This window comes from Taudactylus pleione, unplaced genomic scaffold (assembly GCF_031769625.1).
Source record: "Taudactylus pleione unplaced genomic scaffold, aTauple2 ptg000378l, whole genome shotgun sequence".
Taxonomy (NCBI): Eukaryota; Metazoa; Chordata; class Amphibia; order Anura; family Myobatrachidae; genus Taudactylus; species Taudactylus pleione.
In genome coordinates this window covers 2003626-2024687 of record NW_028284779.1, presented here as the reverse complement: position 1 = coordinate 2024687, position 21062 = coordinate 2003626, and the positions used below count along the sequence as shown (strand labels likewise).

General features: G+C 47.7%; 1 protein-coding gene across 3 annotated transcripts in view; it reads right to left on the bottom strand.

Annotated features, from left to right (window-relative positions):
- The window catches only part of LOC148507929 (alpha-1,6-mannosyl-glycoprotein 2-beta-N-acetylglucosaminyltransferase-like), a 208507-nt gene that overhangs the window by 59389 nt on the left and 128056 nt on the right, over positions 1–21062 (bottom strand). The window contains exon 1 of one of the 3 annotated variants that reach the window (XM_088445352.1): positions 6279–6312. The exons of 1 other annotated variant lie outside the window; for it this stretch is intronic. Coding sequence is in view for 1 of the 2 variants with exons in the window: in XM_088445349.1 (XP_088301475.1) it covers positions 1690–2964 (1275 nt within the window). In the remaining variant the exon portion in view is untranslated. Of the gene's footprint in view, positions 1–1432; positions 3587–6278; positions 6313–21062 lie in introns of those variants that run through there. One more of the 3 variants, XM_088445349.1, reaches the window with a different exon arrangement.

The following is a 21062-nucleotide window of genomic DNA, read 5'->3' as shown; positions in this document are numbered from 1 at the left end:
TGGGTTACCACCCACAGCTTATGCGAGCGTCCATGATGATGGTCGCGATGGTCAAGACCACTGCGACCATCGGGCTTGCGAGGAGACCCTGCGGTAGGGTCTCGGTGACCGCAAGCCCTGGAGTGATTTTGGCTCTATCAGAGCCAAAATCACTCCCCCTGACATCACTAGTGATGTCAGTGGGGCCGGACCCAGACGGTAGGCGTTCCCATGGGAACGCCTCCGTCTGGCAGCAACGCCCCCGGCACGCCCACAAAAGGGGGCGTGCTGTCAGTCACCATCGACAGCATGCCCCCTTTGGTGCGAGACCCATAGCGACAGCTTGGTGGGTCTCGCGCATGCGCACGACGGAGCTCCCTCGCGTCCTACGCTCGCGAGCGGGTCTGAATTAGGCCCTAAGTTAGTTTTGCTTCCGTTCCCCAAAGCATTAATACCTATTGCAATTAGGATAGGCCCAAACATATAATGACATTACATTTTACAAACTACGCACAGCCCTATCAGCTTGTCAAATCTCGGGGGGACAAGTGATGCCCTAACCTCAACAATGCCTCATGCATCACTAGTGTCAGCATTACTAGTGACCTGACAGGCAGGCTGCTTCTACAATATGTAACCTTTAGCTAGACTTTAATCCCTATATAACACCTGCATTGATGCAGTTACCAAACAACACGGAATTCTCTCTGTCAGACATCTGGTTTACAAAACAGAAGGCTTTAGATATTTAAAAAATGCTTTATGAATTAGGGCGCACACTGAGAAATGAGATGACTGGGATGCGAAGCAGCCAGCGAACGGTCACGTAAAGCTATAATTTGCTGCAGGTCGGCTGGTTTGTGACCTCGGGAAATATTTGGTCACCCGCAGGCAGATTTTAAGGATTGTGCAATATGCTGACAAAGGCGGTCACAGAGAGAACAAGACCGACTAGTAACTCATTAACCCACAATGTGCAATGGGGTTACAGGCCAGACAATATATTACAATACAATAAAACTTCTTATATGACTGATCATTTACACTATAAAAATGCCATGAGGTTTTCAGCCCCGCACAGCACAGCAGAGGTGTGGAGGATGTGTCAATATTTAAATAAACGTCACTTTTTTGTCAGTATATTCACACAAATTGTGACATCTTAGTTGAATAAACACAACACATATGGCATAACAGCACGAAGGCTCGGTGGTGTGTATAAAAAACCATATACACTGGTCCCTCCTGTGGAATACATGAGAGTGCACAATGTCAAGTGCAAAGATTAAGGCACAGAAACGTCAGATGAAGCTATAGGAATCTTTGGCTTTCCGGTGATGTTGTTGGGCTGTCAGCCTGCAGCAATCTTAGAGATGAACATGTAAGATACTGTCAATGTCTTAAATCCATAAATCGCATAGTAAGGATACTTTATACACAACCACCTAATTACCTGTGGCAATTGGAGAAGCAACTGGTATCAACGTGTTACACCTCACACCACTGAGGGAATGTAGATTATATCCAAAAGGCACCAGGACGTTGGCACAATCTGCTTGCAGCACGTCAGAAGGCACGGTGTGATTAATAAACAGCAATTCCAGAGAATGCCAGGATTTGTAATACGCTTGCAGAATTCCTGAGTAAACAACTTTGGTCACAGTTTAGATTTTGGTCCCCAGAAAAGGAGAAAAACAAAGCACTGGCACTTTACAGCCTGGCGTAAGACTGGCAAAGAGTGTGATCTCTGATGTCCCCCCAGCCACCATTCTTTGTGGATGGCGGATTGCGCACTTCTTGTTGCCTGGCGACTACGGTGATGGTTTTTGGGAAGAGTCGCCCGCTGAGTTCCCTCACCTTTCCACGCAGAGCTTGTGACGCGGCGTCCATGTTGGAGCAAGGTCCAGTGCGCCCGCACATTCCTCCTTCCTCTGCTTTAGCTGGGAGGCTAAGGACCCTAGGCAGGCGGGCAGACAGCACCTGTAGTGGGTGAGCCAGACATGTAGCAGACACGTGCTGCAGGCTCCAGTCCCAATTGTAGTCATCATAGGTGCAGAATTCTCCCAAACAGCCCATCAGCTGGTAATATTGTTGTCTTGACATTGCTATTGCAGTTCGATGCCTAGGTGCCACGAATCCGCTCACTTCCACATGCTGTGGGTCTGATGAGGGCTCGGGCTCAGAAATGCCACCAAGGCTCAGCAGGTGGCAACCTTCCTCTTGGCACTGTTTTTCCATGAGCCTCAGGATGTGAAGCCAGTCCGGGAGCAGGTAGCTGCCTTCCTCCAGGAAGATAACATGGCCGCTGTGTCCACTGACCTCTCGCAGTTTCTCCCAGGTGAAATGCAGTTTCCACCACCAGTGGTGCTTGTCTTGAGTAAAGGCAGCCTCTCTGTAATGCCCATGGCTGTCAGGGTACTTCGCATTGGTACAGCCTTTCAGGAGGGCAGATTCTTTTGGCAGGTCCCGAGGACAGTCTGCAGGGTCACTACCAGGAAACTCATCCGGATAAAAGCTTAAACTGTACGGGAAGTAGATTGGTAAGACCCGGCAAAAGTCTATAGACTGCATGGCTTCCGTGGCCTCTGGGCATGGCTGCTCCATGCTCAATATGAGCAGCAGGCGTCCCGTGGCACCAGGTCCAGCGGCCTGCAGAGACTCCGCAAGTAGCCGCAGGCGGGAGCCACTTCCCTGCCCTCCACGCACCTGGACCACCACCACCAACTCCGGACGGCCGGGAAATAGTTCAGCATTGAACACTGGCTGGCGGAGGTTGTTGCGGTAAGCGGACAGTCTCATCTGTAGGGGCGTGCCTCGCGGCAGCTCAAAGCCGCTGGGATTTTTAATCTTGCTGGGTGGCGTTGCCACCAGTAATGGCCCCGAACTATCCGGCCTGGAGGAGGTGAGCAGCAGCCAGGCACATAACCCCATGCCGAGGAAGAGCAGCAGGGTGGCGATCTTCTTCTTGTGTAATGTTAGCCGCATGGTGGAGAGGGTGTGTAATTGAGCTTAATGCCCTCTGCCAATGTGTGTTACACCTGAAATGCCCCCCTCCCCTTTGTCACACTACTGCCCCCCCTATTTACCTCTGCAGCTTGCAGTCCATTTATGCCCCTAATATAGACCACTATACAATCCCAGTACCCTATATACACCACGCTATAGATCCCTATATACTCTTTGTCACAGTACTAGTACTCTATATATATATACCCCTGATATAAATCCCAATATAAACTACATACCGCTACACCCCAGTATCTGCTCCCTTTATACCGTCTGACAGCCCTGTATCTGCCCCCTATATACTCTCTGACTGACCTGTACCTGCCCCCTATATACCCTCTGACAGCACTGTGTCTGCCCCCTATATACCCTATGACAGACTGACAGCCCGGTATTTGCCCCCGTGTCCTCCTGACAGCTCAGTATCTGCCCCTTCTTGCAAAGTTGCACTATATGACACCACCCTCAGTATCCCAATCTGTATACCGTCAGTGAGTGTCGCCCCCTCCCGCGGGCTACAGGCTACCACACACCGGCAGAGGCTCCGGGCTCCGCTCTCCGCCAGGTCCAGAACACCTGAAGAGCTCTGACCGGACTTCACCCAGCCATGGTATACCTGACGTCACTACCGGCCGTCCAATAGGAGAACGCTGACGACGCTACCAACAGGCCGCCCCACCCAATGGGGCGTGTCCGCCAGTAACTTTTGACCAATGGGGACACGAGGCTGCGGCGGCCATCTTTCTCAAGGGCACTGACAGGAGAACCCTTATTTGCAGTGTGCTCGGTCAGTACAGGTGCATGCACCGTGTTCCTGCCTGCACCGCCATGTAGGGCATTCGCTGCCCAGTAACAATACCAGACCTATGTCACTGACAGGAACCACTGTGCACTCCTCACAAAACCATGTCCACTTACACATCTCTAGCAAAAGTTTTGCACTTGTTGACATTTTGTACCTGAGTGCCGACATTTCGACTGTCGACATAGCATTGTTGACGTTTTGACTGTCAAAATTTTCATTGTGGACAATGTGACTGCAGTTCTTGACCTCTAGCAATAATTATTGTATGTACGTGACACTGGGACACACCACCCCTTTTACTTGCCCCTGGGCCTGCTTCAGAATTGTACGCATACCCGATGGTTTACGTACAACTCCGATGTTTGCAGATCTGCGCATACGCAGCTCTGCTGCGAGATGGCGCTGCAGCCCGTCAACCGGTTTGGTGGCGAATGTATCTTCATACGCAGCTGCTGACCACGGAAGCCGACAGAAGGCGTCTATTTACACAAGATGCCTCCTGCCACATTAGCAGATTGTTGCCGTAGCCGCACAAAGTCACAGCCACTGTGCAATAGTGTGCAACACTCAGGCTCTCTGTCAATAGTTACTGTTGCAGAATTAGTGCAAAGCCAGTAATGTTCCCCCCCAAATACAGTACACACCTCTATTTCTTCGTTTCTAAAAATTTCCTATTTATGCCATACACCTGTGTTATAACAACCCCCATCATTTACTTTATCAGAGAAGGACACTAATGGTTTGTATACAGGGACAACAAGCCCAAATGCAGAGACCAATAATTCATACAACAAATATAAAACATATATACAATAGGAATGGGTATGTAATACAGGCTGTCGGGATGCCTCCTGTCAGAATACCGACAGTGGCATCCCGATGGTTGGTATCCTGACAGGGGTCGGGTAAGTATACTTACCCTCTCCCTAACTCTCCCGTTATAGTCGCGCCCTAACCCTAACTGTCCCCTTTAGTGCCTAAACCTAAGTCTCCCCCCTTCATGCCTAAACCTAACCCTCCCCCCTTGCCTAACCCCGCTACGCTCCCTAAACCTAACCCCCCGCTCCCCACCCCCCGCGCTGCTAACGCTAATGGCGCCCCGGACTTGCTTCGTTCGGCTTGACGTCCTTCGGCATTCCGGCGTCGAGATTAAGATAGGTGTCGGCATTTCAACAACTATTTTAAGTCCCTTGTCGGGATTCCCCTGTTGGTATTGAGACCGGTGGCATCGCGGCCACCGGTCTCATAATTACATCCCATACAATATATAGGTAAGGTAGTATATCATATTTTACACACCAGACACTGGGCCTGATTCATTACTGATCGCAACTGCGATTACGCACGCAATTGGCCGATTGCTGCATTCTGCGCATGTATATGCATTGCAGCGCGTGCGTGCGAAGACTCCACTGTGATCGTGGCTGTGATTGCAGTGACTACGCAGACCCATCGCAGAGTGTTTGACAGGAAGTGACCGTTTGGGGGTGGTGACGGGGGGTGGTGACTTTGGTCGTTGAAATGCAGGTGCACCAGCGCGTTTGAACACTGTTACAGGGGCGTGCATAAATTAGCCATTGCAATGCCATATACAGCTTGGGCTTTCACTGCGTGCGATGAAGTTAGCAATTCCTGAGTAAGGTCAGACCTTGTGCAGGTGTGCGTGAGGCTGCGATGGTACTCCATGTTACTGATGGTTTCGCAGTCTTGCTAAGTATCATGGATGTATGTAAGGTAAAGTGGGCGTCTTTATGTTAGGCTGCGTATGCCATTGCGATTGCAATAATTAGCATATCTTCGCAGTGAGACTGAGTGCGTAATCTCTATTGTCATCACAATAGCGATCCTTACTGAATCAGGCTCACTATCAGGAGCGGTGCATGCTTTAGCCGAGCAGTTCTGGCAGGGAACTACTCTGTTATATAAACAGTAATTATCTGATCTATATCTTGCCCAAAGCTAAGGAAGCATTCGAATTTTATTTTTATCCTTTGGCTTTCATGCTGAAATGTAAAACCAGGGACACGTTACGAAACGAAAGCTGAGGAGTCCTGTAAATTGTGGGTCACACTGTCACATTGATTGTGTGATTGTGTAACACACAACATCATGGGGGGGCAGAAATTCTCTTTAGATGCATTTTTTTTTTATTTTTAATAAAAAACTCTGACAATGACTGGATCACATAGCCCCACTTAGCTGTAGCTATCTGGCGGCACAAATATGGAATAAGTTGGACTTATTCTCATGTATCAAACTCCTATTTCCCTATAGATTGTAAACTTGCACACAGCACCCTCTTACCGCTTTGTCTTATTGCCTTGTTTTTATTATTGTGTTTGTCCCCAATTGTAAAGTGTTATGACATATGCTGGAGCTATATAAATAAATGTTTATATTAAAAAAATGCATACAAATAAATGTGTTATTTCCTGTGTCTGAGCCCAGTGTATTCCTCCGTGGGTGCCTGAAAGCTCTGCCTACTTACTCTTCAGCAGATAGTGACATCATGACAGTTGCCGGACGCCCTTTCTGTGTGATGAGTCATTACTGCTATAGATATGTGGTTTATGGACTTATGTTTCAGTTGTATTTCCAGTTAGATTTCAATTAGTAAGAATGTAGAAGCACAGATAAGGGTGTCACAACCCTGAATACTTGGACAATGCATGAAAAAGGGGGTGGGGGCGGCTTCTGGTGGGATGAAGCATCTTCTGGGACTGAGAAGTGTTGCGTTACATGTTGTTGATATCTGCCAGGGGACAAGGGTTACTGAGTACTAACATAAGCCAGGATACAATGGGTGCAGAAACAGCAAGTAATTGTGATACTGTAGTGCAGTGAAATATTTCCAGCACTACACTGCTCTATATCAGTTAGACCCTCTCCAGGGGCCGGTCCCCTGATTACATGTGCTATATATAATGGAGCTGATTCAGAAACCATGTTGCACTGCAGGTGGAGCAGACTTAGGGGCCCATGTATCATTCAATATTTGTGGCATATCCCTTGAAGGTATGCAGTCGGGAAGCCGGGGGACCTAAGCCCGACGGCCGGCTTCCCGACTGCTTTATCCCGGCGAGGGTTAAATGACAGGCGTCTAAATCTAGACGCCTGTCATTTTACCGACGCCTGGAGACCGGCGACCGGCATCTCGATCGAAGGGATGCCGGGCGCCGCTGCAGACAGCCACGCGGGGGAGGGTTAGGTTTAGGGCTCCCGGGGAGGGGGATTTAGGGTTAGGCACCCCCCCGGGAGGTTAGGATCAAGCTAGGATGAGGGAGGGTTAGGGTTAAGCACCCCCGGGGGGGACTTAGGGTTAGGCACCTCCCCGGAGGACTTAGGTTTAGGCGGCGAGGAAGGGGGGGTTCGGTTTAGGCACTTAGATGGAGGATTAGGGTTAGGCAGTGGGGGGGAAGGTTAGGGTTAGACACCCTAAAGGAGGGTTAGGGGGTTAGAAATAGGTTAGCTAGTACTTACCTTCGACGATCGGGATTTCCTCCTCTGCCGGCCTCCTGGTGTCGGGATTCCAACCGCCGGGCAGGGGTCCGGCGGTAAATCATACCGCTTCCCCCTTGAAAATAGGTGTTGGATATTAACTGAACGTATGAAGGAGGGGCCTCTATTTCCGACAGCAGCCGAAGCCCCCATAGTGAAACATTCAAGACTTTGGCCCCGTCAGATAACGCCGCTGTAGCCTGTGGGCTATATTCCGCAAAAAATTACGGGAGAGTGCCGCTGCACATGCGTGGTCAGCAGACCGCATATGCACCGTAGCGAGGCGGTGGCACAAAACAGAAGTGGAGTGACCGCTAATGTGATCACTTCACTTCTAGCACATCGTAGGTACAGGCTTCTTTCGGAGCCCCTGTCCTCCTTGCCTGTATTTTTTTTTTATACATTCCTACAAATGTTAATTTCTTATTGCAGCGAATAGCAGGGTGTGCAGAAAAATTTAGAATTGGGAAGGAAGAGCCCTAGCTCAAATCTAAATAGCAGTGTAAAAATAAGGCATTTGCGGACTACAGTACATGCAAAATCAGCCAGTGTTTACCCCGCATGCAAAAACAAAATACAAAATGCAAAAACAAAATACATGTATACATACATAGATGGGAAGCTCCAGACCTGCCCTATATGAACTTGCCGGGAAATTTTAAATAAGATAAGCATTTGGCACTTTATCCTAATTTTTTTCCCCTTTGCATTTTTTTTTCCCTTTTTTGCCTATATTGTGTTTGAAAATATCTATTATATGCATCATTAGGAGAATATATTTATGAATTTATTGTCTACCATGTCCCTTATGCTTTGTGTTTTTAATATGTTTTTAGTTTAAATAAATATTGTAAACCCCTTTTTATACTGAATATTTGCTTGCTCTATTTTTAACTTCATAAGCTATTTAAACATGGAGCTTTAACAAGCACTTTATTATTGCACAGACACTTTACTATTACTTTTTAAGGGTTATCATATCCTTGAGAATATTTTTATTTGTCTTTGTATTAAATATTTACCTCTTTTTAATAAGGTTTTGGAGGTAGCATTTATTATTTAATTTGCAATATTGCACTGACACTTTATGCACATTACCTATCTTATCGTATCCATTTGCACTGACACTTTACAGACTAATTATATATTTTTTATTTATTTATTAAATTAACACTATTGTCGCTTTGCACCAAGTTTGCTGTCTAACATGTATATGCACCCCTTGCATTGTAGCATGATGTGTCCGGGTGCAAAAGTTACCCCTTTTTTTTTTTGCTTTTCTTCCCACTGTGAATCAGACCCTATATCTCCTGGGCTTTGTGCCTTTCACAGAGTCTGAGATACTCCAGGCTGCACCTCTTCTGCCAAACCAACCATCCCTCTGGGTGACCGCCCTGTGGGCCATTGTACGGTATTGAATTTCACACCCTCGCTGCTAAAAACACAAAAAACAAAGAGACGTTTGTGGCTGCCTTTAGGCTGGAGCTTTCTGAACATCTTAAAGACTAAATGACCTGCCGAGATTTACCTGCGTAACTGGAGGAGCTTTCTGCCCCTTGTATCAAAGCGAAAGCACCAACCAGGAGGAAGTTTTCCTGTGCAGCGACATTAAGGACTAGTATAAACATTTTATTTTGTATATTAAAATCATTAACTTTATATCTATAAAGCCTGTTAAAACCAGGGAAGTATGACAATGACTGTAAAATGTGTAATGGTTTCGTAAATTGAAACATTTCCCCCTGAGCGGCTCCTGTGTGTGTAGATCTCGTCACGATAATTCACAGTGATTCATCATTTTTATTTCATTTTTATTATATGGGCAGAAATATGCTGATTTCTAGTCCTGTGTTCTGTATGACATGTAGGGCACAATTCAATTGTTTACACCGCCCGACAGAGCTATTCAATTGGTGTTCCTGTCAGGCGCGATCAACTGCCGGCGCCGACATTTCAGCTCGCACCCCCCAGGGGTGGCGAGCTGAAATGCACGAAAAGTGATCCGTCTGGGTGCTCAAACGGCACTTTTCGTGATCGCGACCAGCACTTTGGCCGGGTGTAGCCGTTTTACATGGCTAAACCCGACCTCTTTGGGAGCGATCGATGTGAAGATCGGCATCAATCGAATAGCGCCTCGCAATCTCCCATCACTTTAGACGGGAGATCCATCACGCTAAAACAATTGAATTGCGCCCTAATTGTTTGAACATTGCATTTGCCATGCCAGATAAACCAGCTGACAAGCCGCAGTGTGAGGGTGGAATCGCCACCATCTACATATTATATGAGGAGCACAGGGGCGTTTTAAGAGAGAAGGGAGACCCGTGTGCAGCCTCAGTGCAGGCCCCCTCCTCTTCAGCAGCGCAGTAGACTCTGGCTTTGTGTGCAGGTCTCCGGGAAAATGGCATCTGCGCTATGCTCCCGGAGACATCTCTAGTGCACATGCGCAAATTCGTCTGTCACAACATTTTCCCAGTGATTTCAGTCTGCAGAACCGGCTGATGTGGGACCTTTGGGAGGTATACTAATTATATGGGTGCAGGGAGTGCGATGTTGGCCCCCCTAGATGCAGGGGCCCGTATGCACCACATATCATGCACCCATTATAGATACACCAGTGATGTTTCACCATCCAACTTCACATTAACCCCAGTATTTTATTTGCACATAAAAACAAGCCACTATACTGTACATTTAGGGATCAGCACCTGTATTGTATAAATAGTATGGCACAGGGGCATAGAGAGGGGAGAGTGGGTACTATTTATCCGGGCCCAGGCTGGCTGGACGGGCCCGGGTCAGTAGCACATTGGGCAAGGAGAGAGAGGAGACTGCTGCTGCTGCTGTGTGCTGGGCAGAGGGGTGGTCTGATTGCACTGATCGGCCACCCCTCTGGATATGGACTTTAATTTAAAAAAAATTGGAACGGGACGTGGCCGCGCCTCCTCGATTTGGCCACACCCCTCTCTTTACCGGACCCATTAATGCTCTTGACAGGCTTATTCGAAACGTAACTGACCGCAGCAGCGGAATGTTTTACTCTGTAAGAGACAGTTGATAGAGTCTATTGTATTACCTGAGATGGCAGCTGGTATTGTTTAACACTTCACACTGATGTCAGTGACCTGCTGTCCGATGTTACATGCAGAGTATCGCCAAATCTTGGTCCCATATACAATTGCTGTGTCGGTGTAATAGGAAGCCTCTAATAAATAATTTTCAGGTCTATATTGAGCTCTTAGTGAACTCATAAGAAACACCTCAGCGCTACTGAGCCAGTGATTCAAATACCAGTGCAGTAGTGTTAAAAGATGTGATTGCCAACCTCACAAGCATAAACAATAGAAGAGAAAAACACTGCGCTCTGATAGTTATGTTGGCACATAAGAACAACACATCAATGTATTAAAAGAATTTAATGCTTAAATTATAATAATAATAAAAAACAAAGACACACGTATAAACACAAAGATAAATATGAAAATTGTAAAAAATTGATAAATAATGAATAATGAGCGAGCCTGCTAGAAGCTCATAACAAACAGGAAATTAACAAGCATGTAAATGTAGGAGTTGATCAGGCTCCCAGATCTAAACACACTCTCCTGTGAGAATAGCTACACCATATGCCTGTGCAGAATGAGCTATATACTGCTGTAGCAAGTGAATTGTTAAGGCACTGGTGGAGCCTGTAGCCACTGATAGCTATCCCCAACAATGTATCAGTAATGATATTAGTGGAACCCGTTGAAATAATGCCAGTTTTGTATCAAAGTCATAAGTGATATAGCCAATCTCAAGCGTGATTAATGAGGCTGACCATATGTTCCCGAAGTTGAGCCTGTATATAACATGTAGAAAAGTACCCTATTGTGCAATAAACAGTCATGCAAAGTTCTGCTGGGTACTTAAATATTTAGGCTGTCGATAAGTACCTGTAGATAGGGACCATGCCGTCCTTTTCACAAAGGAAATAGTAACTGAAAATTACCAGTGTATTTCAGCAAGATGTGCTAAGCATTGATGTCCGACAGGTCTGCAAGCCGCTTGTTGGTCTCTTATTCGGCGTCAGCACCCGTCCTGTGCTTAACAGCCGCCGGGACCTCCGTCAGCGGCCACGTGACCCAGATCCGTAACTGGAGTGGGCACCGGAGGATGCTGATAGGGATAACGGTGGTTCAAATCTCGCAGGAAAAAACTTTCAGGCTAGTTTTCAATGTGGCGGCACCTGGTTCCAGATGGGTAGTAGCTTCAGTGGCCGGTATGGAGAGCAGCAACGTGTTTCGGCTACTACTGTAGCCTTTTTCAAGCTGTAATGCTCCCCTTCATGGCTAGATGATATACTATCTTTAGTGTATCAGGGTGTATTGAGCTCTGTCTTTAACAAATGTATTTATTCATTGTGATTTCTATTCTTTTTTTTTTCATTGAATGTGAATGTGCCCTGGAAGACGGGTCACCCATGAGCAGAAGAGACCACGACAGGCTGGCGATGCAGTAAGTCCTTGTGGGCCTGATTCAGAGTTGTACACTATGCCGATATTTCCGAAGTTCAGTGATTATCACTAAACCGGGCACACGTTAAAGTCGCACTGCCTATGCGTCAAGGACCATTACCGCAGTCTCTTGCAGCGACTATTTACTCTCAGTGTGATTGACAGTCAGGGAGCGTTTGGGGGAGGTAAAGAGGAGCTGCGGCAAAGAACACAAGCATGAGGCGGCCATTTTAATTGCGATCCCGTAAGCATGAACTATGGCTCTGTAGTCTCATTCCCTTGTCCATTCTGCGGGACCATTAGCTCACTCAGGACGAATGATCTGCGGCCGATGATGCGTCGTTGTGCCCAGATGCTGCGACATTTTATGCAGACATTTGGATTTGCAAAGCCGCAGGTGAGCATCTCAATCCATCTCCCGGAGACTGCGACATATTCATATTTTCTCATAGCAGCGGTGTATAAAGACGCGGCCGTGTGGTTACAATAGAGTACAGCTCTGAATCGGGACTTATATCGCCATTTGTCTATCGCTATGATCAGCGGCGATAGAAGAGCTCTCACTTTTTTGGGACACTTTGATAAATAGGCCCCTGAGTGATGCTTATTGGACTTACAAAGATTGGTATTGGGGTATTCTACACTGGTGGTTACCTCTGGGGTTGGTGGGGCTTCTTTTACATAACTTGTAGCCAAACCCCAAAGTTAGCCACCTTCGCGGTCCAGGTAATAATTTATATTCTATTCTTAATACATTTTATTATGTAGTTTATTACAGTATCTGCTACAAATAATACATTTAATAAATTGACATGTGTTGCAAAATGATTATCTCTGATTAGTGCTTTAGTGTATGTAGTAGGACAACTGTGACATGATGAAGCTGTCAGGACCTTGGCAATATGGGTTTGGCCTGCTGGATGCCAATGTTTGTCCAACCTGTCATTACGCTTATTGTATTGTGTTAAACTTTTATGTATGTACTTTATGTCCACTGTACAATTCTTAAATGCTGCCAGCTGGGGTTGTACATGCTACTACTATTGTGTAACTATGCCTATTGTTTGCGTACTGTAATCCCCCAACCCCCCTCCCCTCCCCGGCCATTGCTTCTATATGCAGGCAGCAAGCGTACCAGTGAGTCGCATCCTGCTTTAGCTGACGGAATCCGTATGAAATACAGATGGCTGAATAGCCGCCGGTTCACATACCGACGCGGAAGCCCGAAGGGAGGACAGGGTTACAGTACTTACCAGCCCGAAGCGGCAGTACTTCCCCGAAGGGAGGACAGAGTTACAGTACTTACCAGCCCGAAGTGGCAGTACTTCCCCGAAGGGAGGACAGAGTTACAGTACTTACCAGCCCGAAGTGGCAGTACTTCCCCGAAGGGAGGACAGGGTTACAGTACTTACCAGCCCGAAGCGGCAGTACTTCCCCGAAGGCAGGACAGGGTTACAGTACTTACCAGCCCGAAGTGGCAGTACTTCCCCGAAGGGAGGACAGGGTTACAGTACTTACCAGCCCGAAGCGGCAGTACTTCCCCGAAGGCAGGACAGGGTTACAGTACTTACCAGCCCGAAGTGGCAGTAATTCCCCGAAGGGAGGACAGGGTTACAGTACTTACCAGCCCGAAGTGGCAGTACTTTCCTGAAGGGAGGACAGGGTTACAGTACTTACCAGCCCGAAGCGGCAGTACTTCCCCGAAGGGAGGACAGGGTTACAGTACTTACCAGCCCTGAGCGGCAGTACTTACCAGCCACCCAAAGCGGCTGGTAAGTACTGTAACCCTCCCCTCTCCCTCCGTATCCCTAACCCTACCTTAGGGGTGCCTAACCCTAACCTCCCCCTAGTGGTGCCTATCCCAAGTCCTCCCGGCGGCACCTAAACCTAATCCCCCTCTTCAGGCACCCTAAACCTAACCCTCTCGGGGAGTGGGGGGGTAACCCTAACCCCCTACTTCCTCTAGCATAACCCTCCCCTAGGGGGTGCCCAACCCTAAGTCCCCCTGCAGGTGTCTAAACCTAACCACCCCCTACAGCTGCAGCCTAACTATTCCTGGCTTACCTTGTTCGGGATGCCGGGCGTTGGGATTTCGGCGTGGGGTTAAAGATAGGTGTCGAAATGCAGACACCTATCTTTAGTCCCTGGACGGCCTTCCGCTGTCAGGATTCCGGTGGCCGGCATTCCGGGGCGGCAGCAAGTGATATTCTTGTTATCACTCCATACTAATCTTAAATGGTGCTCCAACCAATCAGCTCCAAACTGTCATTTTTCAAACACATTACAGGATAAATCTGGGCTTCTATATTGTTACTAATACCCCTTTTACTCCAGAGCAAAAACCTGGGTTTTTGTTGGGTCTACCCGGGTCGCAGCTCAGTGTAAAAGGGTCCCTGAAAAACAACCCAGATCAAGTGACCCGGCAATCCAACCCAGGTAGCTACCAGGGTCGGACCCAGGATGGACCTGGGTAATGATGCAGTGTAAAAGGTGCTACCCGGGTTATCCGACCTGGGTCATGCCTAAAATGAGCTGATTGGTGGTTGTACAGCAGTCACCTCCCACGTTTTATGACCTCACAAGTTTAGCAGGGCAGACCCAGGTTCAGTGTGAACTGGGCTGACCTGAGAATAACCCAGATCGATGGTGCTGTGTAGACGGTGTCTGACCTGTGTTGGAACCAAGGGTCTCATTCAGACCCGCTCGCAAGCACCTATGTGCTCGCAAGCAGGTCGATGTTGAGGCCCTGCGCATGCGCAGCGGCCGCACTGCGTGTGTGCGCAAGCCCCGGAGTGAGAGAGAAATTCTCTAGCTCCGGGACTCACTACAAAAGGGGCGGCTGTCAATGGTGATTGACAGCTCACCCCGTTTTGTAGGCAAGTTCCTGACAGAACGCCTGCCGTTTGGGGGCGGCCCCACTGACATCACTCGTGATGTCAGTGGTGAGCTTCCGGCTCTAATAGAGCCGAAAGCTCACTGGGGCTTGCGGTAGATGAGACCCTACCACAAGGGTCTCGTCGCAAGTTTTGGTTTTAACAGAGCTAATAGATATTTAATGGATGGGTTTTAATCAAGTGGAATAAAATTAATGATTTTAATATACAAAAAAAAAACCAATAGGATTGTCCTCAAGTGCACTGCATAGTAAAACTATTCGCTTCTAATCGCTTACATTCTGATCAAACTCAAAGTTTAGCGGTGGCACCTGGTAACATTAATGATAACAGACACGGTGCGTTTCTGGCAAATTATGTAATACTGAGAGAGTTGACAGAATGATAGTGAATATGATGCAGAAAGACTTTCCCAACTCTGTGTACTCCTTGTTTCAAGTCAGATCTTCAGTTAGCATAAGGTAGAGAAGTAAAAGACTAGAAAAGTATAAAGGCAAAAGGAGCATTTATTGAAATTTGGACTACTGAGCAATGCTCTCCACTTCTCTACCCAATTGGTAGGGACTGAGGGCCTGATTCAGACCCGCTCGCGAGTGCTGAGTGCTCGCAAGTGGGTCGATGTTGCCCAAGTGCGCATGCGCACGACGGAGGCGGCTCCGTCGTGCGCATGCGCGAGACCCGAGTAACGATGGCCAAGCTGTCATTATCGGTCTCGCACCAAAGGGGGCGTGCTGTCGATGGTGATTGACAGCACGCCCCCTTTGGTGGGCGTGCCGGAGGCGTGGCTGCCCAGACGGAGGCGTTCCCATGGGAACACCTACCGTCTGGGGCCGGCGCCCACTGACATCACTAGTGATGTCAGTGGGAGTGCTTTTGGCTCTGATAGAGCCAAAAGCACTCAAGGGCTTGCGGCAGCGAGACCCTACCACAAGGGTCTCATCGCAAGCCCGATGGTCGCGTTGGTCTTGACAATCGCGACCATCATTTTGGTCGCTCGCTATAGCTGTGGGTGGTCACCCACAGCTATGCGAGCGGCCAGGAGGCCGCTCCAAACAGTAAGAGGGACGGCCTTGATTCAGAGTGAGCGCTCTGTCAGAGCGTCCGGCTCTGAATCAGGGCCTGAGCTCAATGCCTTACCACTTTTGGCAAGTTCAGACAGTAGTAAAGTCCACAGAGACTTCATAGCCCACTTGCTGTCAAACCTTCGAACCTCAATGACCAGCCCAAGCTCTGAAGTGTATTTGCATCTTTTTGAGCTGCTGTCATGTTCCCAAAGTGGGAAAGAATCAGAGTGACAGCCCCTTAGCCATCAGTACCCACCTGGGATTGGGATTATACTCCCCAAGAGCTGTCTATGGACCTCCAATTGTCCTTAGCTCACTTGCAGGTACCAAGTGGTTTGTGACTACAGCATGTCTGCTAAAGCAGTATGCAACTCATTGGGACATGGGACATTTGCTGCCAACATATAGTATAGCCATAATTACCTCCTACATTTCTTAGCTCACTTTCAGGCACCCTGGCTTGTGTGCCTCCAGCATGTCACGACCAGGGTCTCTCGGCATTGTAGTCGACGGTTAATACCTGTGAGGTCGCTATGGCGAGCGGCGTCTGGTGGTGGCGGTGGTGCCTGGCGAAGAGCATTGGCTGTGCGTGGTTCTGTGGGGGCATACTGTCACTCTGGTCTGGTTAGGCCTGGGGGTGCTTCCATTCCGTTCTGGCATGGGCGCCGCCATCTTGTCTCTGGTCAGGTGACCTAGTTCCCTATCCTGTTGTGTCACATGCTCCTCTCTGACCATTCACGGCTGAGCACTGGGGATTTAAGGGAGTTCAGAGCTCCCTTGCATTGCCAGTGCAACGTGTTTCTCTGCGAGAGCTGAGAGGGAGTGTTCCTGTGCTTAAACCTGTCTATTGGATTCATTGCCTAAGCCTGCTTTTCTAACCTGCTCCAAACCCTGCTGGATTCCCCTACCTCCTCCATATACCTTTCTACCTGCCTGAGTACCTGAACCTGCTGTTTCCCTGCACCTTGTTTCATTTCATTTCCAGCTGGACTTCACTACCTCTGTCTGCAACAGCTCACCAAACCTGCATTCACTTACAGCTCATCAAGCCTGCATTCTGTTTTAGCTCACCATACCTATACTGGACTGTTCTGCCTGTCACTACCTGGACATTTGTTCATTAACCCTCACAACAGTTATCAAGTGCACTTTAGTGCTATATCTGGACTTTTGTTTGCCACTCCCATGTCTTCTCAGTCCCTTATTAAAAACCCCACTTTTTCATTTAAGTCTGCTCCTGTGTCTGCTTCTATCACCACCCCGTGTCCACAACAAATTCAGAACCTAACACAGCATGTCTGCTAAAGGATGTGACTCAGTGGGAAACCTACAGAACTGCCTGATAAAGATGCAAAGGTCAGGAGTATTATTGAGCATTTAATTGTAGTAGTGCGTGCAATCCCACCTGGCAGCATTTAAAAATTGTACCATGGTTAGAAAATTCATACTTGATTAACACAAGCAATGTTAAGCACAGTTTGGATAAGAAGGGGTGTCCAGCAGACTAAACCCCTATTTTAAATGTTCTGAATCCTCTTTTTGTCACAACCCATCTAAGCGACACCCCAGTTTCAAGCCATGCCTACTTCAAACCAAGCCCATAGTTCCTGAGACGACTATTTCAGACCCCCAAACCCGGACTGTGCCCTGAATAGTGGGACTATTGGGGGTCATGTAGAAGCAATGTGTGGCACAGCAATCATTTTTACATAATTATTATAGTGATTCTTAAGATTGTTATTTGTTATTAGCAAACACAGTACAGTACCCCACCCGCCTGAGGAGACCTCCTGCAGCTCCCAGGGAGCAATCACTGAGAATGCGGGTCCATGAATTTATTCTATACAACACATTTAAGCATGGAGAGTTTAGAGACATTTTTATGCTGCGTATGTAATTCATCATATGTATTTCAAGTTAATTAATCTCTATCCTTCTGTGGCCTCTGCACTATATTTATTCCAATGTCTCAGTAAGAACTCGGATCATCTTCTTACCATAAAGCTATTCATACAGCCGCCTCCGTGCATCACACGGGCCGGGCCCTACTCCCTCCCCAATAAAAGAAGATCCCTTCTGACACTTCACAGAAACCATCACTGTAAATGAGGAGAAGAGCTGCAGACGTTACCTATTCTGTGTTATTATACAATTATTAGAGGTGACCTCATTCCTGCATCACTTTATAGTCTGGGCACTTCCCAGAGTCACTCCCAGGCTGTCTGCACTAATGACACTTACTCCTATCTACTCCTATCCGTATGGCTCCCACCATCACTGAGTTACATTATAAACTTTCTAGTCTTTTTTTATTTTATTTATTGTATTGATTATTGTATTTATTTATGCCATAAGCTGCATACACACACAACGATTTTTTGAACGATTATCGTTAAACTATATCGTTTAACGATAATCGTTTGAAAAAATCGTTCACTTTCTGAGTCAAACGATGAACGACTATCGTACATGCGCGTTCACATTTGTAGTTTGTAGTTCAGTCACACTTGTCAACTCAACGATTTTCAGTAAGGGAATATGCAAAAATCGTTTGTAGTTCAAAAAAATCGTTCATTACACTTTGAAAAATTTGACGGATAATCTGACAGAAAATCGTTCCTAAAATCGTTGGTAACAAAATCGTGTGTGTATGAGAGTACACACTAGACGATATGCTCCCTGAGCGATATCGCCTTGTGTGTCCCTGGCAGGGTGTGCTCAATGTCGTTCATGACATTGAGCAAAGCCGCTGAACGATATCATTAACGATATCGTTCAGCGCCGGGCTCTCTCCCCCATTCCCCAACATGCAGCAACCTGACGATATCGTCAGGTTGGCTGCATGTTTACCCGATGAACGACAATGACGAACGACCCGCTGGTACACGCATCGTCGTTATTGTTCATCGTTTTGGTGTAAAAAATGGACGATATAGTGAACGACTGAACGATATCGTTCTCGTTCAGTCCACTTTATCGCCTAGTGTGTACGCACCTTAAGTGTATTTATTTATGCCTCATTTATGCACATTTTGTAAGTAATAAAGTCTCGAGTTCTCTGCACAATGTAATCTTTTCTTTAGATAAAAATCGGATCTGCCTCTACATAAAAGAGAAACAATATTTTATTCTTTAGATCAGTGATTCCCAAACTGTGCGCCGTGGCACCCTTGGGTGCCTCAGGACACTTGCAAGGGTGCCTCAGGTTGGTGGTCCAGCACCAAATAAAAATATTTACGGTCAGTGTAATGTAACTATGTGGATAAACAGAAGCTCAAACCTGTCCACCGCCACATAATTGAACCTAAGGATGACAGGGGAGCACAATTTACATCACTTCACTACTAAGATGAGCGGTTTGGATTCTGAGGAATCCGAACCACTCGGAACAGGTGGAATCCGAGTCCACCCGAACGCAAGTTCGGGTGTTCCCGCCTGACTCGGATTCCACCTCGATGCCGAACGTCACCCGTCCGGCGTCGGATTCTCGGTAGACCTCGCGAGACCCGGGCGACGTTCGGCCTCTATAAAAGGCGCGGCGCCCGGCAGTTGGCGCCATTTCGCGTGTCACGCGTAGTTAGGTAGTGCACTGTCTGTGCTTGTGTTAGATTAGACAGAGTAGGCAGTGTTGTTGCCGCTTAACCTCTGTGACTTTACTGGGCATAAGCCCTTTGTGTGTGCTCCGTGACTGGACATAATAAGCCCACTGTGTGTATGTGTACTGTATTATACAAGCTCCGTGACAGGGCATAGCCCACTGAGTGTATTATACAAGCTCCGTGACAGGGCATAGCCCACTGAGTGTATTATACAAGCTCCGTGACTGGGCTTAGCCCACTGAGTGTATTCAAGTTCCGTGACAGGGCATAGCCCACTGAGTATTATACAAGCTCCGTGAAAGGGCATAAGCCCACTGAATGTATACAAGCTCCGTGACAGGGCATAGCCCACTGAGTGTATTATACAAGCTCCGTGAAAGGGCATAAGCCCACTGAGTGTATACAAGCTCCGTGACAGGGCATAGCCCAATGAGTGTATTATACAAGCTCCGTGACAGGGCATAAGCCCACTGAGTATTATACAAGCTACGTGACAGGGCATAGCCCACTGTGTCTATTGTACAAGCTCCGTGACAGGGCATAAGCCCACTGAGTGTATTATACAAGCTCCGTGACAGGGAATAAGCCCACTGAGTATTATACAAGCTCCGTGACAGGGCATAGCCCACTGTGTCTATTATACAAGCTCCGTGACAGGGCATAGCCCACTGAGTGTATTATACAATCTCCGTGACAGGGCAGGAGCCCACTGAGTATTATACAAGCTCCGTGACAGGGCATAGCCCACTGAGTGTATTATACAAGCTCCGTGAAAGGGCATAGCCCACAGAGTGTATACAAGCTCCGTGACAGGGCATAGCCCACTGAGTGTATTATACAAGCTCCGTGACAGGGCATAAGCCCACTGAGTATTATACAAGCTCTGTGACAGGGAATAGCCCACTGAGTGTATTATACAAGCTCCGTGAAAGGGCATAAGCCCACTGAGTGTATACAAGCTCCGTGACAGGGCATAAGCCCACTGAGTGTATACAAGCTCCGTGACAGGGCATAGCCCACTGAGTGTATTATACAAGCTCCGTGACAGGGCATAGCCCACTGAGTGAATTATACAAGCTTCGTGACTGGGCTTAGCCCACTGAGTGTATACAAGCTCCATGACAGGGCATAGCCCACTGAGTATTATACAAGCTCCGTGAAAGGGCATAAGCCCACTGAGTGTATACAAGCTCCGTGACAGGGCATAGCCCACTGAGTGTATTATACAAGCTCCCTGAAAGGGCATAAGCCCACTGAGTGTATAGAAGCTCCGTGACAGGGCATAGCCCACTGTGTCTATTGTACAAGCTCCGTGACAGGGCATAAGCCCACTGAGTGTATTATACAAGCTCCATGACAGGGCATAGCCCACTGAGTATTATACAAGCTCCGTGACAGGGCATAGCCCACTGAGTATTATACAAGCTCCGTGACAGGGCATAAGCCCACTGATTATTATACAAGCTCCGTGACAGGGCATAGCCCACTGAGTGTATTATACAAGCTCCGTGAAAGGGCATAAGCCCACTGAGTGTATACAAGCTCCGTGACAGGGCATAAGCCCACTGAGTGTATACAAGCTCCGTGACAGGGCATAGCCCACTGAGTGTATTATACAAGCTCCGTGACAGGGAATAAGCCCACTGAGTGTATACAAGCTCCGTGACAGGGCATAGCCCAATGAGTGTATTATACAAGCTCCGTGACAGGGCATAAGCCCA